Raw genomic sequence first — 25,895 nt, forward strand, 5'->3', positions numbered from 1 at the left:
TCTCAGCTGAGGCAACGACATATCTCATGAATACTGAGAAATTTCAATAATTACTTCCATATAGAATCGCAAGATTAGACGGCTCCTAGACAACTCGTCTGTAGTATAGAGCAATAACGTCTTCAGGATGTAACAATGTTTTCCCTGACTATATAGAAGGAATATGACGCTTCAACAAGACCATATCACTCGATTCCTCCTAAATAATTAATGCTCCTAGATGATCGTACTAGTATAGAGCCATCAATTAATTATTCCTAAATCATTAGATTCATTCACTGAATCCTTGAAAAATATTCTACGTTATTCATAATATTTCGTTACTTCAATTCATGGTTTTCCCAGCAGAACTCCATGGGTTAGTGATAAATATTCAACGTACGGGCATATGAGCTACCTTCGAGTAAGCTCCGACTAAAAGGATGCAAGTGTACTCAACAATAATGCACTAACGAGCACCTGAACACACGAACGAGCATCTCAAAATACGACGGGACGATGAACCTATGCAAAATAGGAAAGAAAATAATAAATAATAAAATATTAACCAAGGCGCTGGGGGACTGGGCCCACCGTCCGGCCGGTCTTGCCGTGACCAGTCCCACGCCCAATTTTATATTATATCATATTTTTATTATTTTCCTTGATCTCATGAAAATTCCCTCATTTGAGCAAAATTCCTCCGTTTCAAGGAAACTCCTCAGTCTCATGGTGTTTCCTTCACATCAAGGAAATAATAAAATAATTAGGAAAGGTGTGCGGGACCAAGACTACTAGCCGTCCGGTCATTCCCTAGTTATGGACGGTCCCACACCTTGCATTCTTTATTATTTTATTATTCTTATTTCCTTGATCCCATGAAATTCCTTGATCTCATGGTATTTCCTTAATTTCATGATATTTCCTTTAAGTCATGAAAAATAATAAAAATTAGGGAAACTCGTGGGACCGAGCCCTAGCCGGTCGGTCATACCCTAGCCGGTCCCTCATGCCTCTTATTTTATTATTATTATTTTTTATGTTTCCTTGATCCCATGAAATTCCTTGATTTCACGATATTTCCTTCAAATTATGGAATTTCCATAAAATCATGAAATAGTACATAAAATTAGGGAAAACTCACGGGACAGGGCCCCAGCCGGCCGACCATGCCCAAGCCGGTCCCGCACGTCCTTATTTTATTATTATTTTTTTCCTTCATCTCATGGAAACTCCTTCATTTCAAGGAAACTCCTTGATTCCAACAAAAACTCATTTGTTTCAGCAAACTCCTTGATTTCATGGTATTTTCATAAAATCATGAAAAATATAATAAAGTTAGGAAGAATGCTATGGGACCAGGATCATTGGCCGGGCGGACATGCCTTGGACATAGCCGGTCCCACACTTCATGATTCTTTCATTTTATTATTATTTTTCCTTCATCTCATGAAGTTTCCTCAGTTTCAGCAAAAACCCTGCTTTTGTCATATTTTCTCAAAATGTTGCTTAAACGCACATCAGAAAATATCAAAATTCTCAGGACTGAGACACGGACACTCTGGCGACGTGAGCATGTTAACTTGACCGACCAAGGTTGGCTCTTTAGATTGTAAGAAGCCGGTCCCACGCATTTTCACAATTTGACCTAATTTGCGCAATTGCACGTATTTGGGTCCAAAACTCTTCCAAACAACTTGGAATTTCATGGAATGATCGTCAGACGATCCCATGACCAACCAGGGCTGGTTTTATGACCCCTTGGTCGGTCCCTCATCTCTTCATAATTAATTAGGTTTTATCACCTAAGGCTCAGACGAGCATTATTTTGATAATAAATGATTAAACCATCATTTGATCATCCTTTCACCAACACTTCAAGAGACCTTGGTATTTGCTCACTCGAGCATATAGGTGTTACATGGTTGATCCATGATCCCATGTAGCCGGTCCCTCCTTCACTTTGTGGTTAATTTTTAATGAACCATCAATTGATCGAATTAGGGTTTCGAGTCCAAGGTTCATAGTTCCAGATTCGAACGCTAATAATTTTATGTTGATCTCATGATCAACATTTTATTAATTATACTCGGTCCAGTTGCAAGTATCTTAATTTAATATTTTATCTGGTCACGCTACCAATTATTCATCATATGAGCAATATTTGCTCAATCCAAGGAATATTGGTTCAACTATCAATATTCAACAATTCATCGAATGAGAAATATTTTCCCACCTTAACTATCGACGTTTACTTGAGAATTATACCTCTGTCTCAATAGGCATGTTCAATTCGTGCGTTTCAAAACATTTGCAAATCATGTTAACTCAACAATACATGGACCCATCGTCCCATGAAGTCATGAAGTCAGCAACTGACTAACTAAATACACGTCTGCCTTGCAGACTCCACAATCACGAGACATCAATCGTGTCACATGGGGGATATTAACTAGGGTTTTGGTCTGGCGGTCTACGGCACGTGTGTTCATACACACGGTGAGAATGTGAGCAAGTCGTGCAATTAGCTGAAGGAGTTAACAAAGTAGTGGATGGAAAATCGACCAAGTATCCGCACGTTGAGCAACTGGTTTTAACAAGATTTTCACTTTCCCACTCTTTGATTCCATCAACTGTCACACTTCATGGGATCATGGTGTTTACAATTCTAGCAATATAAATAAGTCTCTGAATCATGATTGAAAACAAGACAATCTTACGTTAAGAAGACAACACAATATTAACAACTCAACATCTGAGCAATTACTCTCAACAGAGAAAATTCAATCATTCAAAACTTATCTTATTTTCAGAATACACAACACACCCACAATCTTCGATCACTATTGATCTCACACATTTCTCAGCTTCCCTCCTACAGATCGACCCATCCTCTCTTGTGACCGAATTTACTCTGAAAGACCATTGTCTTGGTTTAGGCCGGAGTACTACAGATTTATCTCTCGAATTCAAAGCACTCCCTTCTTGCAGTGCATCTGTGTGAGGTTTGAAAGATCGCTCGGTTCAAGGAGTTTCCTCCGCACGGTCGTCTTCTCAATTCCGTAAAAACCAGCAACTCGTTTTGCCCCATCTACACCTAGGTTTGTCTCTGGAAAACCGTTCACTTATCTTTAATGAGAGATCTCTAAACTTTCTTGTGATCATCGAGACTGATTTGTCAATATCTTCAACTGATGAATCAGTCTCAGAAAGATCATCCTCAAAGACACAAACACTTTTACTTTGTCAAGTAATTTAGTGTTTCTCTGTGCTTTGAAGGCAACATCCTTTCCGGTTTTGGATGTATGCTCATGATCAAAGATCTTTAGCTTTCCAATCAACGTATTTCTGGAGAGCGTATCAAGGTTATTTCCTTCAACGATGGCATGCTTCTTAGAATCGTATCTAAATGACAGCGATCTGAGAATTTTCATCACAATGTACTTTTTCAGGAATAGTCTTACCCAATGCAAATGATGCATTAACAATTTTAGACACTTTGTGATTAAACTCATCAAAGGAATCTTCATCTGCCATACGAAGGTTTTCCCAATCGGATTAAGGTTTTGAAGCCTAGCTTCCTTCTCACTGGTGTTACCTTCAAATAAGGTTTCTAAGATATCCCAAGCATCTTTAGACCGAGTGCACGTAGTCACAGGGTGCTAAAGATCTGGGGTAATGGCATGAATGATGACATTCAACCCGTCGGAGTTTTGCTTTGCAGCAAGTAGCTCGGAAGCATCATGCGCACCAATATTCTTTGCAACGGTTGCATTACCGATTGCCACAACGGGAGCATCATAACCATTAACTATATAAACCCATGATTGAAAATCACGCGATTGAAGAAAAGCTCGCATAGAAATTTTCCATCATAAGTAATTTGAGCCATCGAAGACTGGTGGTACGTTTATAGAGATAGCACCTTTGTCCATATCAGATCTCTACAAACACAGATTTATAAGGTCTTTAATGTGTTTTCCTGATCTGATACCAATTGAAAATGCGGGGGTCTAACAACCACACCCAACAATTCGTTTGGAAATATGAGAGGACTTACTCCAATATACTTTCTAGGGGATCAACTAGACAGTCAGACTCAATCTAAAATAAAGTATATCAAAGAGTGTAATATCTCTAACTTTTAATTCAATCCGCAATTAGCAAATAGAAATATGCTAACCCGATTGAGTATAAGAGGAATTACTTGAATGGTACCAAAGACCAATGTTCAAGTGTCAATCAATGTAAATCAACAACCAAAGGTTGGATATTCTAATTGGTTGATCTTAACGCACAACCTGTGATATTTCAATTATATAACAAAATATAACGCCGAAAAGAAATAACACAGACACCAGAATTTTGTTAACGAGGAAACCGCAAATGCAGAAAAACCTCGGGACCTAGTCCAGTTTGAACACCACACTATATTAAGCCACTACAGACACTAGCCTAATACCAATTAACTTCGGACTTGACCGTAGTTGAACCCTAATCAATCTCACACTGATTTAAGGTACAGTTGCGCTCCTTACGTCTCTGATCCGCAAGATACTACGCACTTGATTCCCTTAGCTGATCTCACCCACAACCAAGAGTTGCTATGAACCAAAGTCGAAGACTTGATAAACAAATATGTCTCACACAGAAAAGTCTATAGGATTGAATAAATTTGTCTCCCACAAAATACCCAAGAGTTTTTGTTTCGTCTTTTGATAAATCAAGGTGAACATGAACCAATTGATAAACCGGACTTATATTCCCGAAGAACAGCCTAGTATTATCAATCACCTCACAATAATCTAAATCGTATGATGGTGAAACTAGATATTGTGGAATCACAAACGATGAGACGAAGATGTTTGTGACTACTTTTTTATCTTGCCTATCGGAGATATAAATCTCAAGCCAGTTTTACAATTGTACTCGTACGATAGAAATAACAAGATCAGATCACACAACTACAAGAGAAGTAGTATCGGTCTGGCTTCACAATCCCAATGAAGTCTTCAAGTCGTTAACCTACATGGTCTCGAGAAGAAACCTAAGGTTAAAGGAGAATCAACTCTAGTTATGAAACTAGTAACACACAGGAGGTGTGGGAATTGGGTTTCCCAGTTGTTAGAGTTCTCCTTTATATAGTTTTCAAATCAGGGTTTGCAATCCAAGTTGCCTTGGTAACAAAGCATTCAATAATCACCGTTAGATGAAAAACTTGATTCAACTAAGCTAACATCTTTAAACCGGTATATCGAACTTAGCTTGTTACACACAAATGAAATGTACCCTCATTTAGGTTTATGTAACCATACCCAGACGTGTACACTCATGTTGTCTCAACAATGGTCAACCGAAGTTAGCCATATGTTTACTCCCATATTAACCTTATTCATCTTAACCATAACTAGTTCAAATGACTTCAAATGAAACTAGTTAAAGAGTTTTTCAATTGTATAGAAGACACAATTGAAACCAAATTGGTTTGATTCACTTGAATTAATCATGAACATTATAGCCACAGTTTGCAAGGATTGCATTCTTTAAGATTTAAATGTTTAAGTTCATGAACATACCGATTTGGTAAAATAACCAGCTTAAGTATGTGTACGGGTATGCGTACTTAAGCAACCGGATTTGAGTTTGTTAAGTTTCCAAACTCAGCAGAAATTCTCGGTTTGAAAACTTCTGCCAGTATGCGTACGGGTACGCATACTTAAGGTGACTAGTTTAGGAGTTTCTAATTCCCAAACTCAGCAGATATTTTCGGTTCAAAAACTCCCTCCAGTATGCGTACGGGTATGCATACTTAAGCTGACTAGTTTAGAGTTTGTAATTCTTAAACACAACAGATATTTTCGGTTCGGAAAATTCTACCAGTATGCGTACGGGTACGCATACTTATGTTGTCTCCTTCACCAATTTCGTATATACATATATGCATATACTTGGCTCCCGGTTTATGGATTTATACAGTAATGTGCGAACACACTATATATGCTTATATCCAAAGATGGTTATGTCATCAACTCTTAATTTCAATCATTGAAACTTTCTTACAGGACGTTATATAGTTGTTGTTCACAAGCTATTTTTCGTCAAAGCGATTTTCAAGTTATTGAAATTATCATAATGAAACATTCCAAGGCTACACCAAATGATTGTATCACACAAACCATGTTAGATGTAACTCGACAATTTTCATATGATCTTATTCGGACTTTCGTCACGAATGTAAGATGAAGATGGCTAAAGCGAAATCTTGCAAACACATATTTCGAGAAATATATAAGCGAGATAAACTCGCTCGAAATCTCAAATATGTATAATAGAAAACTATATCGTAACACGACTTATGTCTCAATATAGGAGATAGAGTAGAAATATACTTTCCAAGTGATAGATGAGTTTAAGTCTCCACATACCTTTTGCTGATGAAGTTCCACAAGCTCCCCTTAGTAATTCTTCGTCTTCAAATGATGAACGCTGAGAGATCTAAGCTCAACTACACTATCCATGTCCTAGTCTAAGACATCTATAAATATGTTAGAAATCAAGACTTATAGTTTTGATCACTAACATTGACAAACATGCTTGAGATAGCAACGCATGCGAGTTCGAATGAGCAATGCTCTAACAGGGAGTACTTTCTAATCAAGATGGAAACCGCGAGAGTCGTGACTAATCTGTAAATGGTAACGTTTATCCGCTAAAACCGAACCCTACCAAATCGATTAGGAGAAAAGCGAACCGAGCCATTCACTAATGATTGGTTTTGGTTTAACAAGATAAATGGAGAGTAATGGTTTCGGTTTTGTAAAAGCCAGACGAAATACCAGTAGTAAACCGATTAGTTTTGATGTAATTAACATCAACTGTTAGATCTACCTTAGGTTAACTATATTTAATCTTAATCGCAGATGTAATCTATAAAGTCTATATTTAATTAAATTTAGTTTAATGTGTAATGTTTCTGTAACTATATTTAACTTTTTATTTATTTTTTTGTGTATTTTTTTTTCTATATTTAACTGTCAATTACATGTAACTGACAAAATAATGATAAACCGAAACCGAACGGTAAAAACGGAATCCGATGATGAACTAAAAACCGAAACCCTTGTTTAATGCTACGGTATTGGTTAAGAAAATAAAATAAAATAGTTTAACGGTATATTGGTTTAGAAAACAAAATAAAAGTAGTAGTATGGTTTTATTCTGATTTGAGCAAAAACCGAACCGAGTCATGTACACGTGGCAATACAGCTAACAGAGCAAACGGTACCCATCACAGACCGGGGCCCTGGGTTAGATTTAAGTCGGTAGACCGAGATTCGTTTATGTTTCAGCGGCACAGACTTTATTAAAAAAGTTTTCTTTCTTTTCTTTACTTCGGATGCAATTCTCTGCCCTTTCTTCTTCTTCGATCTTCGTTCCACAAAAAATTATCCAGTCTAATAATTCTCCATCCAATTTAGGGTTTTCATTTCTCACCTCATAAAAACGTTACGTTAGCTTCTCCCCATCGTTGCAAATACAGTGACAAAGGTAAGATTTATCTTTCGGATATTTGAAATTGTTATTCGATAAAACCATTTGAGTTTGAACCAAAACCCTATGATTCAGTGGTACAACCTTAAAATTTGCGTATCTAATTTTTTTTTGTGATGTTTATCCATGTCTATAGTTAAATATTATTATTTTTATTGAAATTGTTTTCAGCATAATTGTTCTATCCTTCGATCTTCTTAGATCGCGTCACCAGAATATTTTGAACAATATTGTAGATCAAATAGCATTGAGATATTTTTTTTAAGGTGTTTTTGACCTCGGGGTAAGACTTCCCTAAATCATTTAGGGTTAAGGAGTTTTTTGATGTTGTGGAATCCACATTTTGAGAGAATTTCTGTAATTTGGTATAAATTTTGTTTCCGGAATGATTTTAATAAGAATGGAAATCAAATGACCTAGGATGTCTTGTATATTAGATAACAAATCTTTAGGTGTTTGAAGGAGGCAAACAGCTTTCTGAAGCCACTATACCATAGAATTGCAATGAATTAGTTGAATATGGTGGACTTCTAACGGAAAAACAAACTCGTCATAAGGATTAACGTCTTTATCATGGTGCAATGGCAATGTGCACACGTTTTTATCGTTTTCTTGTACTATTGAGGCGCCCTGTCTTTTTTATGTGGGCTTAAGTTAGATTTCACTGACAACTTTTTTGTTCTTTTTGTTTCATAGAAAAAGGGTGAGTTCAATGGCTCTATCCAATTCAAGCCAGCCAGATTTTGATTATTTATTCAAGTTGTTGATGATTGGAGATTCTGGAGTGGGGAAGAGTAGTCTTCTTCTCAGTTTTACATCTGACACCTTCGAAGATCTTTCTCCCACAATTGGTAAGCTCAGTTCGCATGTACTTGTTTTTGCAATCAAGACTTCAAGATAGTATACTCTCTGGGTCCAGATTTCTCGGGGACTTGAAAATCGCGTTATGCAGCTATTGCCAATAGGTCTTGATGTTTGTATCCATATGCAACCAAAATTTATGTTGAATTTTGATTATCTTATAAACAGTGATTGGGTATTTGTCTAGTTCTGCTTTAGTACTTTGTGTCACATCTATATCATACTTAAAAAGAAAAAATCTTTGAATAAGCAGCTTTGCAATAGTTAGCTTGATATGAAGAGTATCTGGCATAATGCATCTGATTAGCCATCACTTTTAACATTTGGGCCACATGCATTGCTGTTGTGCGCATGAGTGGTGGATCCACTGCAACGAAAGGGCTACCATTGGGTCATATTGTTAAAGTGACACTTTCGACGTTGTCTTTTGAACTATTTTTGAGCTTATTGTCTTACGTTATGTTCTAATGGAACTTACTACTGTAGGTAGTTAGACTTGCACTCCGTGTTTGTAATTGGTTTTGGAGGTGTGTTCGTATTTATTTTTGACAAATTAAGTTTCTCCCGTTGACGGATATTGAAATTTTGAACTAGAGGTCATTCTCTAATTAGTGGCTGGCTCCACCATTTTTATCCAGAACTTTCTACATCAGAAAAATAAATAATTCCAGAACTTCAAGTCACCATACAAGGTCTTACCAAGTTCAAGGGTATAAATAGAACGATTTCCTGACGTTGAATGCCGTATAATGAGTCCATTTAAATTCATCCTCAGTTCCTTTGCAGTTATTGCATTCTCCTTTTAATATGCAAAGTGCTCTGAGCAGAGTGGCTTTTACACATTACACAGTTTTTAAAAAGTGTCTATTCGTCCATGACTCCATGGTCGTTACAAAATGCATATGCCTACATGGAAAGGCAAATGCATAAAGCCATGCACAACTAGCCGACCAATATGCTTGTTTGATTCAATGCCTTAAATGTGTGCGTCAAGCTGATAGGTAAGATCTTGCACTATGACACAACTCAACGATCATTATCAGGGACTTCCTTTGATGGTTAAAGGTTTGTCAGCAAATGTCTATTCCTTGCAGTATTGGCTACATTTATTCATACCCGTATGAAAAACTCACTCTTTTAGCATCTATTGAGCCTGCTCAAGCTTATCAGTATTCTTTATCTATAAAAACCCTGAAACATAGTATGCTCAGCATTATATAAGACCAAGACCAACACACTAAGTTACATGCTTCTGCAACCATTCCTAAAACATAGTTCGTGAAAAGTTCCGCAACATATTGGATTGAATAAAATAGTTTATGAAACCTATGGTTACACTAAATTGAGATTTAGTATAAGAATACCATCAATACTTTTCAGTCATTGCTGTCTTCTGTTTTTTGATATCCCAATCTGCTGTTATCTCTTCTTCGTAGGTGTGGACTTCAAAGTAAAGTTAGTTACTCTTGGAGGGAAAAAGTTGAAGCTTGCAATATGGGATACAGGTACATTTGTGTGCTCACGTTCGGTTTTATATTGTATATTAAGGACTCTAATTGATATGTAATTATTAAAAAAAAATTATGAAATTGTTATACCAAAAAATGGAACTCGTTGTATAATTGTAATTTACTACTAAATTGTGTTATTTGTGTAGAACACTGTCTAATTTTCATTTTTGATAATAAGATACTTTATTGTAATTAATTATACTTGTTTGCTTTGCTACAAAAATTAAACTTGAGCTTCACCTTTTGTTACTTCGTATGCTAGTTCATTCACTCAGACATAGAAGGGACTGTTGGTACTTAGTATTGATTTAACTACAAATATGCAATCCACTTGCTCTAGTAATACCATGTTCATTGTTATTTTAGTCCATAAATATCACAGCTGTTAAGTAGCATGCATTCTAGTAGGTCATACATCTCACGTGGTTACCTTGTAATATCACGAAGTAATTTACTTTATTTTCCTTGTTAGGTTGTTTTTTTCCCCTTGTGAGCTTTTTGTTCAGCATGTACTGGAGATTTCGGTTCTAATACGTAGTTATAGTCATGATTTTAAAGGACTATAATTGTAAGAAACAGAAATTGGATTCACGTTGATGATACTGTTCATGTTTTTGTATGGTTCTTTAAGAGAATTGCTGATACAGTGTGAGATGTCTGACATACCTATTGGAATATTGTTGCAGGGTCTTGTTTGTTTTTCTTTTTAATAAATGCAAAAAAGAACTTGAAATTATGTGTTTCCTTTTATTTTCGTTGGACAACTGCTGATATTATAGTTTAACTGATAAAGGTGCTTTTCTTTTAACTATGTAGCTGGACAGGAACGATTTAGAACGCTGACTAGTTCGTATTATAGAGGAGCACAAGGAGTCATACTAGGTATAACCAATTGTTCAGATATTCTGTCGTCTTCTTAGAGTACTTGTAGTTAGTTTCTGTTGCTTGAATACGATACCTACGTGACAAGTGAGAACAGTTAAACGTTTCATTTTATCTAAACAGTTGTTCTTTTTTGGTTTAATTGCAGTTTATGATGTAACCAGGCGAGATACATTCACAAATCTTGCTGATGTATGGGCTAAGGAAATTGATCTCTACTCCACTAATCAAGACTGCATCAAAATGCTTGTGGGGAACAAAGTTGACAAGGTAGATATTTAGGATATGTCGAGATGCATTGTTCCTCTTATCTCATTTCATCTATTAATTTCATTTCTCCAAAGACATGACAGATATTTTCCATTTTAAAGTGACTAGTATTTATATCGTTGCTGTATTACCAGGAAAGTGAAAGGGTAGTTACTAAAAAAGAAGGAATTGACTTCGCAAGGGAGTATGGATGCCTTTTTCTTGAGTGTAGTGCAAAGACTCGAGTGAATGTGGAGCAATGTTTCGAGGAGCTTGTTCTAAAGGTATGGAAATAACCCACGTTTTTGTGTTCCCGTTTACTGTGAATAAGATTGTATTAAGAATAATTTGAAATAGTTGGAACTGTTTCTAAATTATCGATTCTATGTTTTGCATTTTTCTAAGGCGTGGTTGGTTAGTTATATTGGTGATGGATGATAGTTGATACTCATATATGAACTTGATAATGCAGATTTTGGATACACCAAGCCTTGTAGCTGAAGGTTCAGCAGGTGGAAAGAAGAACATCTTTAAACAGAAGCCACCACAAACTGATGCAGCATCAGCAAGTGGTTGTTGCTGAAGTTGTTCCAATGGCATGTTACTCCTATCAAGAAGAGGCATTCTACGTCTGATGTAAATTCACTATCAAAAAGAAAGAAGAAAAAAATCACTATGAAAACAATATTAGCCATAGCAAATTCTAGTACTATTTGTGTGTTTATTTATTTATGTGCTAAAACTGATTGGTTGGTGGGTTTGCTTTCACTTTGGCATTTGGCTTTTTCCCTTTATTCGTGATAATGTCCACCGATCCAAGGATGGAGCCGCGATTTGGTCCTATACGACTTGTCGAGACTTCGCCATTTGGTCCTATCTTGAAAAAGAAGTGTCGGAGTCCCACAAAGAGGATAAAGATAAAACCTATTATTCATTTCACGTCTCTATTAGCCCATTACAAATGAAATAAGCTGCCTGATTAAACACTTTAACTACCGTTTTACCTGAGGATGATAAATTATGAAAGCAAAGTTAAATACCTTAATGAAGGAGAAGTTGAAAACTTTAAACAAAGAAGGCAAATGTTAACCGTGGAGCCAAAAAGGGCAGGGCAGATGAGAAGTAGTTGTAAATAAATCCTAATAATAAATAAGTTTTTCATTTCCATTTCCATTTCATTTATTCATAAACTACCTCGTCTTTTCTTTCTCCGTCCAGATGAAAATCAACAATCTTTTCCTGAAAATAGATAAACTTATCCCAGAAGATACCATCAACCAAAGTCAAACGAAAAACCCCTCAAAAATTCATTATTCTTCTTCTTGATCATTCTCAATGAATTTCCAGATTAATGATCTGATCACTATTATTTATTAACCCTAACAGTTTGAAATGTTGGCATAATCAGATCTTTCTCTTCATTGAATCTGATCACGGTCATCTAATAGGGATTGGACAAGAAGGTGGAAGAAGAAATTTATTCAAATGCAAATGCATTAAATCATTGGGATATTGGTAAGAGCTTCTATTTTCTTTCACTAAATCATATCTTGGCTTACATCTGTGTCTACCATATAGATTGCAATCCCATATTCCGTGTTTACGCCTAATTTGAATTCGATAATAGTACTAAAATGTGTGATGAACGCAACGAGAGCTCAAATCCTAAAGAACATGAGCTAGAGGTTAGATTATATATCAGGTGTAGGGGATTCTGATAGGATGGAATGCAATTCTGAAGATGGTGGTTTCGTCTTTGGAGCTAATTGGAGTAGTAGTCCGGGTACATCCTTGAATTCTAGGAAGAGTAGTGGTGATTTCGGGGCAAATGTTGGGACATTGTTCCCAGAGGATTTGAGGAAGTTGCATAGCATTTTTCCTTATCTAGGTAAAAGTATTAACAGTGAGAAAAGTTATGGTGTAGATGGAAAGCCAGTTTTTAGTAATCTCCAAAATGAAGTAGGGAAGTTGAACACAGCAGAGACCTATAGGGTAGGTGATGATGCTGAGAAGACTGGGAAAGAATCCGATGCTACCAAGACTTTCAGCAGCTCCGGTCATAATGCTAATTTTGTCTTTGGAGGCACTACAAGTAAAGTCATTGCTTTTGGTGAAAATGAAGAAAAGACTAGAAAGCTACCAGATAAGATAAAAGAGCTGAACATAGACGATGCCAATGCAGAGACTGGTGGTGCAGCTGAGAAGATTATAAGACCTACTTTTCATGACAATGACAAGAAACCAGGATTCGTCTTTGGAGGAAGTATTAAGAATGAAGGCTCTGGCAATGGTGATGGATTGGAGAAAAACTACAACTCTAGCATTAAATTTGGTGAGAACAGTAGTCATGCTCTTGGAGCTAATCACAGCAGTGCTGGTTCTTTTGGCAGATCCACAGAAAGTAAGTTGGCAACCCCTGAAGAGCTAACGAAAGTGCCGAATGTGAAAAATGGGGTTGGAGATTCTGGTTATTTGCCTGATAAAGAAAGCAGATTTCCGTTTTCTGGAATTCTAACGAAGGATACATCGCATGGTATATCTAATCCTACTCTTATTGGGCCAGGTAAAAACTTGGAATTTAGTACAAAAGTGGGGTCATCTAAGAAGAATGTTAGTTCAAAGAAGAAGGGTAGAGGAGGAAAGGTTATGCCACTGATGGCCCCCGTCCAACAGTGGGGCATAAAGCACAGTTTCTCAAATGAAAACAGTTTGCAAGATACCCCTCTGTCACCTGGTATGGGATTTTGTCATTCGCCTGTGAGATGTACTCCTTTTGAAGATATATCAGCAGCAACGTCTCGCTATCAGTTTTCAGGGTTAGGTTCTGTGCGGTCAGATAAGTACTTCAATCTTGATGGCAGTTGTGTATCATCATCAACAAATGCAAATCCTTCACAGAGCTTGAATATGAAAGAAGATATTACCGAACACAGAGAAGTGGACGAGGAAGAGTTCAGGAATCATGTTGAGAGGCAGCATTCTTCACGAAGTTCTTTGGAAGAGTTTGAATCTGCAGCAGAATCTGAAGATGGTGGTTTGGGGTCATCAAGAGCTGACAAGTTTGTTGTTAACAATGATTCCACTTCTGCTAGTTCAGAAACTGAAACTGGTATAGCTTCGAATTTAGAGGCACAAGCAAGCGAAGGAAGGCAAGGGCCCTTTCTAGCTTCTCGTTTAGAGGGTGTTGGTAATGCCAACTTTACCTTCGCTGCTTCAAATTCTACGCAAGAGCAATTATCAGTGATGAAGCGCCAATTTAGTAGAAAGAAAAGTCAAACAAAGATGGGTAGCGGTCAAGATTCATATTATAATACTTCAATTGCGCCAATTCAGCTCCCGTTTCCTTCAGTTCCTATTTCTGGAGTTGGTAATGGTTCTTTTCCACTGGGTCCGGAGCTGGCTCAGAAGGGGCATTTGCCTATTACTCCAAGCACAGAAGATACTACAAGTCAAGCTGGTAAATTAATAGTCAACCAAGGAGGTTTTGTCTCCACAGTTTCTGCAATCGCAGCTACCAAAGAGGCCTGTGAGAAGTGGCGGCTCAGGTGCTTTGATATAATAGTTTTCTTAATGCTCATTCTTTGACTTGAATTTAGAATTCTAACGTTATCACTTCATCGTTATAATTTCAATTGGTGGTAAAGTTGGCATCGTTCTGATTGCAGTCTTTGTGTATTAATCTGGAGTCTTAATATATATTTTTTGGCCATGTTCGCAATTAATAGTTACGGGTTTACATCAGGGGAAACAAGGCTTATGCAAATGGTGATCTATCGAAAGCTGAGGACTACTATACACGTGGGGTGAACTGTATTTCTACAAGCGAGACCTCTGAAAGCTTGCTTAAGGCTTTGGCAATGTGCTATAGCAACCGTGCAGCAGCAAGAATGTCTTCAGGAAGAATGAGAGAAGCACTGGGAGACTATACAATGGCTTCTATTTTAAACCCCAGCTTTCTTAAAGTTCTTGTTAGAGCTGCAAAGTAAGAGTTCTTTTAGGTTATTTTCCTTGCCCATTTTGGTTTCTCGAATGATTTTATTTCATTTTGCACTGATGTCAAACAAACTTGGTTTTCATGTGTCATTAAATTCTATTCGTGCTGACAAGCTTCAATTTAGTAGTGTAGGTTGAAACAGGGAGAAGCACTGCCATATTTTCCTTATCCAATATCTTGGGCTATCTTTTTTAATTATCATTCAGTGAATGATGACACAATAAAATCCTCCATGATGTTTTTTTATGTCATTCTTGGGCTTTCGCATTTATCCTAAACTCACAGAAGCAAGGATCTATTTGTTAGCTCCCAACATTTGGGGGAAACCAACTTAAACAATTTCGTTTGATCAAATTGACCAAGGATCATTATAGATTGGATTAGTTAGACCCTCAAGCCCAACACATGGGATATTTTTATTGGCTGGCGTGGAACAGGTGGCTGTTCGGGCCAGCCATGTATGGATCTGCTCTTGCAACATGTTGAGTGTGTGGTAATTTATCAATTGAAAACCAATTGGCAGCAAGTGGAGTTTCCCAAAAACAATATTGACTGCATTAGCTAGATCTTGTTGTGCATTTTAACTCTTCTTTTTAAATTTTCTATTTTACTACTGAATGTTTATCACAAACTCACAGTCTCAAACTTAGAAAAGTATAATCTTTAAGTTCCCGTCTGAAGTTCTCTTTGTGATTAACATTTGACAAGTTCTTACTGATTCTTATATTTACTTTTGTTATTTTCCAGTTGTCATCTTGCATTGGGTGAAACTGAAGATGCATTGAAGTATTTTAAGAGGTGCCTGCACTCAGGAGCTGAAGTATCTCTGGACCAAAAAGTTATGACCGAAGCTTCTAATGGACTAGAGAAAACCCAGGTAGTGCTTTGATCTTTATTTATAGACCACGGTGATCATCTTTATAACTAGTAATATTTCTTCTTGTTTATGCCATCTTTTACAGTTCATACCCTAAGCATTTGTACTTGATTGATATCATGAGATAAGAAGTTAAACAGATTTGTAATGTTCGATATTCATCACATGGTATCCCTATTTTGGCATAGTGGGTCAACGATTTGGTTTAGGTAATTGTATTTTATAGGTTTTAAGAAACAGTTCATCAACCATAAGGTTCTTTAAGTAGAAGGTTTATTGGTAAGAAAACTCTATGGTAAAACATTGATATGGACCGCACATAAATTTTTTTTTTTTTAATTCTCAAACATAAAAAAGGGACCAATATTTGATCTCCCATATTTGGATATAACTTCAGTTTGTGAGTAGTTCATTCTTATTTCATATTCTGGTATTCTTCAAGACTTGAGATGAAGCAGTATGTCTGACTGAATGGTCTTTTCTGATTCTCAGCAAGTTGAAGAGTTGATAGGGTCTTGTGCCGATCTTTTGCAACGGAGAACACCCAGTGATGCGGAACATGTACTGCAGCAAATATCCGAGGCTTTGCCAATAAGTCCCTACTCAGAAAAATTGTTTGAAATGAAGGGGGAGGCCTTATTCATGGTATGTGCTTCTGTAATCAAAATATTTGCAACAATTTTCTTAAAGTGATGACCTAATGATTTATTGATCTTTCAATTACTCTTGGTTCTTGAAATATGATTGCGACCTGGTATCTGCTTGAGTATTTGAATTATATAAACATCCTTCTGCAGAATAATAAATAAAATAAATAAATTGTCACTAAATTGTGTTCCATTGTCTCATAGTTGAGAAAGTATGAAGAAGTGGTCCAGATGTGTGAGCAATCTCTGAGTTCTGCGGAGGTCAATTGTGCTTCAGTAAGTGCTGATAGTAAGTTAAAAAATTTGGGTCATGCCAAAGCAAATAAGACCTCTCCTGCAAGGCTATGGCGGTGGCGCTTGATTTCACTATCATATTTTTATCTTGGACGGCTTGAAGAATCACTCGAATATCTTGAGAAGCTAGAGCTAGCAGGATCTGCTGCAGAGGAGTAATATTTGCTTTTTATGTGCTTGGTTTAGTGTTAGTTATGTTTCATTTTAATTAATCAGGGCCCTTTTTTCCCCCATGTATTTGAAGTTTGAATTCTAAGGTTAAGAAAACTGGCCAGGTTTGAGAGCAAGACTATGGATTCATCAAATTCATTACTTCCAATTGTGCGTGAGCTATTAAGCCACAAGGTATGTTTTTATCCTTAAAATTTTGTTCGTTTTTTTTTTCTTTGTCAAATTCTTTATTGCCACGGCAGTCAGCAGGTATGAACTTCATGCTCCTTCTGTGAGGTTCAACCAGCTCCATTGTTAATTAAGCTGTTTTTGCCTAGGTCCAATTTAGTGAATAAACTAAAGCTATCTAAGTTCTTCCTTTCAGTTGTGCTCCATATGCAATGAGTTGTTCTCTTTTGTAGCTGGAACTAGTATGCTTTTGGCGTTTGAATTGTTTACGTTGTTTGTTATTGCAGGCTGCAGGAAATGAAGCATTTCAATCAGGAAAGCATTCAGAAGCAATTGAACATTATACTTCTGCTTTATCATGCAACATTGAGTCACGTCCCTTTGGTGCAATATGTTTTTGCAATAGGGCTGCTGCATACAAAGCTTTAGGTCAAATTCCTGATGCAATAACTGATTGCACTCTAGCAATAGCTCTCGAAGGGAGTTACTCTAAGGTTTGTCAATTATGTCATGTCCCGAGTGGGAAAAAAACGTCTTAACAGGAATGTTTTCATCTTGTAGTTATTTCATGTGAAATGCATACTTAAAATGGAAGTAGAAGAAGGCCTAGAAACAGTCTAAGCTCATCGACACTTTAACTGTGTTATCGGCTTTAGCAAATTTCACCATTTATAAATGGAGAGTCATATTCCAGAGTAGTAGTACTAGGATATAAGTAAAACCATGAAGTCCCCTAAGGATTAAGTTATCCAAGACATTGGTTGCTTGAATATTACGTTTTTCCTCTTGATCAGGAACTTGTTTGCTTATATTATTAAAAAATCTCAGTCACATTATGTGGTTACGTTTTGTTTATTCTCATTCTCTATCATTTTGAATGTATCCCTATGTGGCCATTAAGGTAATCGGCTGCGCAAAAAAGATATATTCTGAGTTACAAATGTTTTTCAATGTTTTTCTTCTTTATTGCATTATTACGCTTCCCGCTTCAAAATTCAAAATATAGTCTCTCTTATAAAATTTCATATTCCTTTATATGACCCTTCAAAATATTTTATATTCACCATTTTTAGTACCTTGGTTAAACTTTTAGAGGTAACTAAGGGAGGAATAATCTTGACTGAAAGACCATAATGTTTGATTTGGGAAAATTTGCATCTCTTTGTTGGTCATCATTGGTTTAATTACCGTGACACCTTTCAGGCAATATCAAGAAAAGCTGCACTACATGAGATGATTAGAGATTATGGGCAAGCGGCTAAGGATCTTCAAAGGCTTATTTCTGTCCTTGAAAAGCAAGCGGATGATAATCGTAATCGATCTAGGACTCTAGCCAGACCAGTTAGTCCTGTGAATGATCTAACAGAAGCTCGTCTGCAACTTTCCTCCATAGAGGAAGAAGCCAAAAAAGCAGTCCCCTTAGATATGTATCTCATCTTGTAAGTGCTTCTCTCCAATTTTTGTCACAATTTTTTTTTATGTACTTTACAATTGGATTTATTTTTACAATTGGATTTATTTTAATTGTTATAACTGTAAGAATCTGTTTTGTGTCGCTGCATGTGTTTCCTGAATCAGCTTTTAATGTTTATGTTGTTGATTAAAAGAGATGCTTGAATCAGATATGCTTGGATGTTTCACATGTTTTCCCCAACAACTAAGTGATTAAAGAAATTGTGACATTTGATAATATATAATCTCGTCTCATGCTTTTTATGAAAAGTCAAATAATGTAAAGTAAAAGGAATGTGATTAAATAACATAATAGTGGTACTCCGGGTTGCAAGGAAGATAACATTAGTGCTATGGAATGTTTGAACTTTGTGTGATTCTGACACTGCAGAGGAGTTGAACCATCTGCCACAGCTTCAGATATTAAGAAGGCCTATCGGAAAGCAGCACTTAAACACCATCCGGACAAGGTCCTTGTCGTAGCTCTCATGTCTTCTATCAATTGCATGGTATTGTTACTGATTCTGTCCCTACCCCAGCTAATATATATATATGTATATTTTTTTTTTATCAGGCTGGGCAATTCTTAGCAAGGAGTGAGAATGGAGATGATGCACTTTGGAAAGATATTGCTGAAGAAGTCTACAAGGATGCTGACAGGCTTTTTAAGATGATTGGAGAGGCTTATGCCGTACTTTCAGACCCTACCAAGGTTTGTAACTTAACTTATATATCACGTGTAGCTTCTCTCAGGTATTTGGCGCATTGAATCCCATTGGTCTTTCCACAGTTTAAGTTACTTAGTCCACCATAAATCCATGTTACTTCAAGTTATTGATTGGGTAGCAGTTTGTCGAAGTTTATAAGGCCTCCATAGCTTCCATAGACATAATTATCTTTTTTATTGGCGAGTCAACTCCAAATTTCTAGTGCCGCTCAATCTAAAATCAGGACATTGTGTTCTTGGCTTGTTTAGATGCATTTTCAATTAGCATCAAACTCTAGTCCACTCTCCTGCATCAAAACTCTTGACCAATCCGGATTTGCTTTCTTCACAGCATTTCACCTCAAAAATAAAAGAAAGACAGCAGGATAAATACAATTTCTAGCTGTCTCAAATATGTAGTGTGGTACATTTGACATGTCCGGTGCAAGGGGTTATTTTAAACTTGGGGATGCTTATACTTGCTATATGTTATCTCAAATACCTCAAAAATCGAAACAAATTTAATGTCTAAACAACTTTTTGTGGCATCGTAGATCTTCCTTTCTTTGTCAAAATGGGGACCGTCTTTTACCTTGCATTGATAAATACTGTTAAATCTTTTCTATTTGCAGCGCTCACGTTACGATCTAGATGAAACTAGGTTTTCCCAAAAGAGAGGCAATGGAAGCAGTAGTAATTTAAGAACGCCTTCTTCTTCAACAGATGTTCACAGTTACCCATTTGAAAGAAGTTGCAGTAGTAGGAGACAGTGGCAAGAGATGCGAAGAAAATGATTGTATCATAAATGTGAGAAGCTGAACAACAATGAGCATATTTATCCGAGTATCGTCATTCCTTATTGTACAGACTGCAACGACAGTAACAAGTGAAATGCGCTGAACTGTGTATGTCAAAAGGTATGCAGGTTGAGAGTGGTAGTGTTCTGACTCAGGTATTACGAACCTTGTAAAGGGTTTTGTCTGCGTCCTTGAAACAAAACTTGCTTATACCACAGAAACGAGCAGCATTATGTTTGAACGAGTGTTTATAGCATCAGATTGGAAGCAAGATTTGAAACTGGTTACCCTTGGAATGTTCAGAAGAAGTTTTGTTTTGTTCTTCGGTTTTGTTTTGTGGTTCTTTCCAAGTTTTTGTATTTTATGCATTTGTACATATACTGTTATGAGTTTGAGTTTTACAGTGAAAGAGTGAAAGTGAGAATGCCTTGATGTATGTATTCATATATACATGTTTGTCCCATTTGTAAATGTTCCCTCTGTATGCGTAACTATATTCAAATATATGCTTTATAGAGTGTTAAATTTTGTGACATAAGGATTCTTTCCTCTTTCTTTTCTTGAGGCCAACAGGTTCTGATTTTATCGATGAGAGGAAAAAATATCTCAAATGAGAGATATAGCAACAATGTATTACAGAAAAAGGACTAAATTTGAGTACCCCCGAGTCCTAGAAAAGTCCCAGCAATCCAATTGCAAGAGGTACCTCGATAAAATGGAATGAGAATAGAAGTCCATGGTCTCGGCAACTCAACTCACATTCGATTGTCTTATGCCCCTCTTGACTCCTTTTTTCCAGCATAACTGTCCACCTTAAAATCCCATTACATAAACAGGAACAGTACTTTGTAACCCATTTCAGATCCCAACAAGGATTGGCTTTGACAGGCCCTAAACAGTAAAAAAACGAGACTAGTGAGATTTCCTCTTTTTCTTTCTCTTCATTTCTTTATGTTCCTCGGCTTCATCACTCAACTCCATCTACATGACTAAAAAAATCCATAATTCCATTTGCAGTCATCATTAAAATGGAAAGAAAAGTCCTTTCTTTCCATCTTTCTGCTTCTGAGGTCCCAATTGTTTATTGGTATGAAGAACTGGAAAGTCGAGAAACCCTCGTGGAGGCTCTCAATCTCTTCTCAAATGGGGTTTGTGGTGCGACCCCTTTCTTTTCCCCGCTCTTCTACTTTCTTTCACTTCTTCTTTTTGATATCTGAATCAGTACCGCTCTCTCTCTCTCTCTCTTTCTCTCTCTGCAATTCACTTCGCATTGCAGAAGGAGTGTGGATCAGAAATTGATAATCAGAATTCGGTGAGAGTAATATGGTGAAGGAGACGGAGTATTATGACGTTCTTGGAGTTTCTTCTTCTGTTTCAGAAGAAGAGATTCGTAAAGCTTATTATCTCAAAGTATGTTCTCAATCTCTTTTCTCATCTTACATTTTTATTGAAGAGAATTCAGTACTAAATTTGAAATTTGAGTGAGAATAGTGTATATAGTTGTGTTTATTACTGTTACATTGCGTGTGTGCTTCATGAATTTTGACTTCTTTTGGTTCATTTACATCCTTTTATGTTTCAATGCTGGAGATTTATGATATTTGATTTCTTTTGATGTTGATTTGAGGTGTTTTTATAAATGAGAATTTGAAGCTTTAGTGCAATTGATTGGTGTCTAATTTGGGTCTTCTGTGAATGTTAATGCAGGCAAGGCAAGTTCATCCTGATAAAAATCCAAATGATCCTCAAGCTGCTGAAAGATTCCAGGTAAATCTGCATACATTATATTGTTTTTCTACTTCCTTTTTTTTTGTGTGTATATGAGTGACAACATTCTATTCATTAAACAAGAATGACTAGAAACTAATTTTTTCTTTGGCGAGTTTTCTGATCTCTTACAATTTGAGGGTGTATAATTTCATCAAGTATATTGGAATATTTATCAAGTGTAAGCTTTGCAACAGGTACTGGGAGAAGCTTATCAGGTTTTGAGTGATCCAGCGCAAAGAGAGACTTATGATCGGAATGGAAAGTATTGTATATCTAGGTAGGCCAAAAATATTGAACTTCAATTTTTCTCTGACTAAATAAAGCCTTCTGGGAGTTACTGGCAACTTTTAGCATTCTGATCCTTGGAAGTGTTTGTAATATGCATCATTGTGATTTTTCACTTTTTTTTTAGGTCTGATCACAAATGATAATACTTTTATTTGTTTTTGCCTTATAAGCTGTTATTTCTTGTCTTTGTAGGGAAACAATGCTAGATCCTATGGCTGTCTTTGCCCTTCTTTTTGGAAGTGAACTGTTTGAGGATTACATTGGACATGTTGCTGTCGCTTCAATGGCATCCTCTGACCTAGCTGGTGAAAACGATACTGCTGAAAAAATTCAAGACAGAATGAAGGCAAGTATGTTCAGAATCTTTGGTGTTCTCTACTTTTGGCTGGTTAATATTCTTTAGTAAGTCATTTTTCTTTTGTTAGCAAAATTTAGTAAAGGTTAAATAATCGGGCGTGTATAGCAAATATTTAGCATCTCGGCTTAGCAAAGTGTCGAAGTTTCTATGTTTCTGAAAGCTCTCTGTGATGACAAGTTCTTACCTCAGAATTCAGAGCACTATGCTTTTATTTGAAAACATTAGCTGAAGCATCTTATATCATGGGAATGGTTTGGCTTTCTTAGAGTGTAAGCACATGAGCATGTCTGAGTGTGGACTGGGTATATGCCATTAAACATATAGTGATAAGAGTAATTTTGTGTTTTCTCCACCAAGGGTCTGATGCAATTTATGGACTTACACGTGCTGTTTAAAAGTTCACTTGGGGCGCTCAAACCTTTCGTATAGGCATTGATAATATTTCGTAGGAAAAAACTTGTGTTCTTTACTCTTCCCTTCTTGTAAAACCTGAATTTGTGGAAGTGGATCTGAGCTTTTTTATTCATTATGTTTGCAACTGCTTGAACATAGGTTGTCCAGAGAGAAAGAGAAGACAAGCTCGCTAGGCTACTGAGAGATTTTCTTGATCAATATGTACATGGTGACAAAAAGGGGTTCTTCCAGCATGTTGAAGCGGAAGAGAAACGACTTTCTGATACAGGTTAGTTAACCTAACTGCAAGCCATCTATTTCAAATAAAATCTTCTTTTTGGTAAATCTATTTGATAAACACAGTCACAGCCACTGACTGGTAGACATGATTCATTCTTACAAATAAATTTATCAAATTCCATGTTATAGATTTTTTTCGTAAATAATATCCATTACGGATGCTGCGTGGTATCACTTTCTCTTTACCTTTCTATAGTGAACTTACTTTTCAGCGACCATACCGGTCATGGACAATGTGATAGGTAGGATCATTTTCATTGTTTCTTCAGAATCGAATTTGCTTTAACTTCATGGAGATATTAAAGTAAAACCATACCTTATAAGAAAGATGTGTCTGTTCATTACTTGATTTATATGACAAAAGATTTTGTTCATGATAATTAGAGCGGTAATTATGAAATACTGAATGAAACTAGTGACAGAGTCAGACTAGCAGTGGTAATTAGGGTAGTACTAAGTATGACAATGATGTCATGTAGCAAAATACGTAGTAATAAACAAGAGGAAATGTAATTTGTACAATTGATCTTGTTTTGTGAAACAGCTGTGGGGATTGATATTCTACATACCATTGGCTACATATATGAGAGACAAGCGGCACAAGAGCTTGGAAAGAAAGCCATTTATTTAGGAGTGCCGTTTGTGGCTGAGTGGGTGCGCAATAAAGGACACTTCTGGAAATCACAAATCACGGCAGCAAAAGGTGAGTGCATTTAGTTCCGTCGCACTAATTTCATGTAGGTTTTCCTTTAATTGTCATTAAGGCGTGGCCTTACTTTGTTGAGGAAAATGTTCAGGTGCTTTTCAGTTGCTACAATTGCAAGATGATATGCGTCGACAATTTAAGATGGATGGAACTGGCCCCACAAACCATCTAGAGTCCCATATATTGTCTAACAAGGACACACTGATGAATTCATTATGGAAGCTAAATGTGGTAGACATTGAAGTAACACTGTTACATGTTTGTCAAATGGTAAGCTCAAACTCTTTCACTTCCATTAGCATAACTGCTAAACAATTTTGTGAATGGAACCAGCGTTATCTTATTTTATCTGTGTTCTTCAAATTGGGTGTAGGTGTTAAGGGAAAACAACATCAAGAAAGAGGAGCTTAGAACTCGTGCAGTAGCTCTGAAAATCCTAGGGAAAATATTTCAGGTGCAATATTTTGGATTTTTATCAATTAGTCAGTATAATGTACAGTAATTTTTATGTTTTTTTGTAGATGATAGTAGAGAATGTGTAGTTCTGAACCGATTTCTAAGTCTAGTGTGATAGGCCCTCATATTTCTTGGGTGGGGTGCGTATTCGAGACTCCTGTATCCAGCAGTTTGTTTTTCTTAGAGTATTGATCAGTCCTAGTTAGACGAATCTAGAACAGAAGATGATGATATACCTGATTAATGAAACTGAATAGTTAAACCATGTCACAAACTCAAGCTATATACGATGTCAAATGAGTGCTTTAAAGAGATAAGAAGATTACTTTTTAGCTAATTATCTGTTGATGTACTACGAGCAATTGTGATAGTAGCATATTGTGATGTAAATCTTTGTAGAGAGGAAAGAATATACGAAGTGGTGGATCATCAAAGGCGAAAGATGTTTCCAGTGTTTATGAAGATGATAGCAGTTCTGATAGCAGTTCCGAAGAGGATTCACCACGATCAATTCCATATAGAACTCCTATGCTCACTCAGGCAAGTCGGGAAGTTTTCTATAGTTGTTATTGTTGTGATATATTTGCTGTTATTGTTGTTTTTCTCTATTCTTTTTCTCTTGTGACCAAGTCATCTTCTTTGTGAGAAGACTTGATCTCTAAGAGATCAGATATGATGTTGCTGGAATGCTGGACAATTAGAACTTTGGTGGAAGACTAGAACATGCCAAGCCTTAATGATTGCTGCGAATTTATAATTAGTATCTATTTATCATAGTGAATTTGTGAGTTCTAGTTCGGCTTCTTCAGTTAGTTTATGGAAAGTGTCTGAGGATTTAGTACTATTAACAGAATGTTCCTCCATTGTTTCCTCATAGAAGCATTTGTTTATTATCCATTACAAGTTTCGAGCCATTTCTAAGTATCCAAGTTGCCAGGATCCTAGGGCTGAAACTTTCTGAAAAGATTAGGTTGTTTTGTTGACCATTAGTTTTATACATTACTGATGAGGTTTATTATGTTCAATCCTTAAACAGGGTATTGGCAGACTCTTCAGATGCCTTTGTAACCCGGCGTATGATGTGGATGATGACGAGATTGTCTATAAAAGCAAATAGTTCTGTGAGATGCATTTTCCAGTAGAAGTCATTGGAGCCCCTAGTTATCAAAATTCACAACGAAGGCATGTGATTAATTTCAGATTTGGAAATGCAAACTGGGGTATCGCGGTGCTGCCTATGAGGATCCAAAATTAGTTTTTCTTTCTTTTTTTTCTTTCTTGTTGGAACGTGCGTTTGCTTCAGTTGGTGTCGAAGAGACCATTTTATCTCTTATGCTGGAATACAGAACTAAAAGGTGGTGGTTGTAACCTACATGTAACATGTCTTGCAAATGTAATATAAAAAGAATCATCGTCAGACATAGAAGCGGAGCCAATGTGTAACAAGGGTGCGCAAGTGCGACCCCTTGATTTTCAAAATCTCTA

At 36.5% G+C, this 25,895-nt stretch overlaps 3 protein-coding genes across 3 annotated transcripts; all 3 read left to right on the top strand.

The window, feature by feature from the left end:
• Positions 1–7,318: 7,318 nt before the first annotated feature.
• LOC113346415 (ras-related protein RABC1) lies at positions 7,319–11,801 on the top strand. Its single transcript, XM_026589948.1, has 7 exons — positions 7,319–7,527; positions 8,227–8,381; positions 9,828–9,896; positions 10,719–10,784; positions 10,933–11,054; positions 11,189–11,317; positions 11,506–11,801. Exons 2-7 carry the CDS (start codon positions 8,243–8,245, stop codon positions 11,614–11,616), a joined length of 636 nt encoding a protein of 211 aa, XP_026445733.1. The 5' UTR covers positions 7,319–7,527; positions 8,227–8,242; the 3' UTR covers positions 11,617–11,801.
• Positions 11,802–11,956: 155 nt separating this feature from the next.
• Positions 11,957–20,677, top strand: LOC113346414. Its single transcript, XM_026589947.1, has 11 exons — positions 11,957–14,578; positions 14,776–15,015; positions 15,775–15,904; positions 16,397–16,549; positions 16,756–17,000; positions 17,121–17,190; positions 17,472–17,678; positions 18,388–18,623; positions 19,028–19,106; positions 19,211–19,348; positions 19,975–20,677. Exons 1-11 carry the CDS (start codon positions 12,756–12,758, stop codon positions 20,134–20,136), a joined length of 3,483 nt encoding a protein of 1,160 aa, XP_026445732.1. The 5' UTR covers positions 11,957–12,755; the 3' UTR covers positions 20,137–20,677.
• Positions 20,678–21,013: 336 nt separating this feature from the next.
• LOC113346442 (chaperone protein dnaJ 10-like) lies at positions 21,014–25,829 on the top strand. Its single transcript, XM_026589985.1, has 11 exons — positions 21,014–21,294; positions 21,416–21,549; positions 21,847–21,906; positions 22,104–22,186; positions 22,390–22,543; positions 23,108–23,237; positions 23,793–23,951; positions 24,046–24,224; positions 24,328–24,408; positions 24,810–24,950; positions 25,447–25,829. The coding sequence occupies exons 2-11, from the start codon at positions 21,463–21,465 to the stop codon at positions 25,525–25,527; spliced, it is 1,155 nt and encodes a 384-aa protein (XP_026445770.1). The 5' UTR covers positions 21,014–21,294; positions 21,416–21,462; the 3' UTR covers positions 25,528–25,829.
• The last annotated feature ends 66 nt before the right edge of the window (positions 25,830–25,895 follow it).

The sequence above is a fragment of the Papaver somniferum genome, unplaced genomic scaffold (genome assembly GCF_003573695.1).
Source record: "Papaver somniferum cultivar HN1 unplaced genomic scaffold, ASM357369v1 unplaced-scaffold_99, whole genome shotgun sequence".
In the NCBI taxonomy this organism is placed as follows: Eukaryota; Viridiplantae; Streptophyta; class Magnoliopsida; order Ranunculales; family Papaveraceae; genus Papaver; species Papaver somniferum.

Excerpts from the sequence above, each read along its gene's own strand:
- LOC113346415 (XM_026589948.1), top strand. The coding sequence starts at position 8,243 with ATGGCTCTATCCAATTCAAGCCAGCCAGATTTTGATTATTTATTCAAG. Across the intron at positions 8,382-9,827 it reads AGATCTTTCTCCCACAATTG|GTGTGGACTTCAAAGTAAAG; the intron begins GTAAGCTCAGTT and ends TCTTCTTCGTAG. Across the intron at positions 11,055-11,188 it reads TGGGGAACAAAGTTGACAAG|GAAAGTGAAAGGGTAGTTAC; the intron begins GTAGATATTTAG and ends CTGTATTACCAG.
- LOC113346414 (XM_026589947.1), top strand. The coding sequence starts at position 12,756 with ATGGAATGCAATTCTGAAGATGGTGGTTTCGTCTTTGGAGCTAATTGG. Across the intron at positions 15,016-15,774 it reads GTTCTTGTTAGAGCTGCAAA|TTGTCATCTTGCATTGGGTG; the intron begins GTAAGAGTTCTT and ends GTTATTTTCCAG. Across the intron at positions 18,624-19,027 it reads TTAGATATGTATCTCATCTT|AGGAGTTGAACCATCTGCCA; the intron begins GTAAGTGCTTCT and ends CTGACACTGCAG.
- LOC113346442 (XM_026589985.1), top strand. The coding sequence starts at position 21,463 with ATGGTGAAGGAGACGGAGTATTATGACGTTCTTGGAGTTTCTTCTTCT. Across the intron at positions 23,238-23,792 it reads GAAACGACTTTCTGATACAG|CTGTGGGGATTGATATTCTA; the intron begins GTTAGTTAACCT and ends TTTGTGAAACAG. Across the intron at positions 24,951-25,446 it reads GAACTCCTATGCTCACTCAG|GGTATTGGCAGACTCTTCAG; the intron begins GCAAGTCGGGAA and ends ATCCTTAAACAG.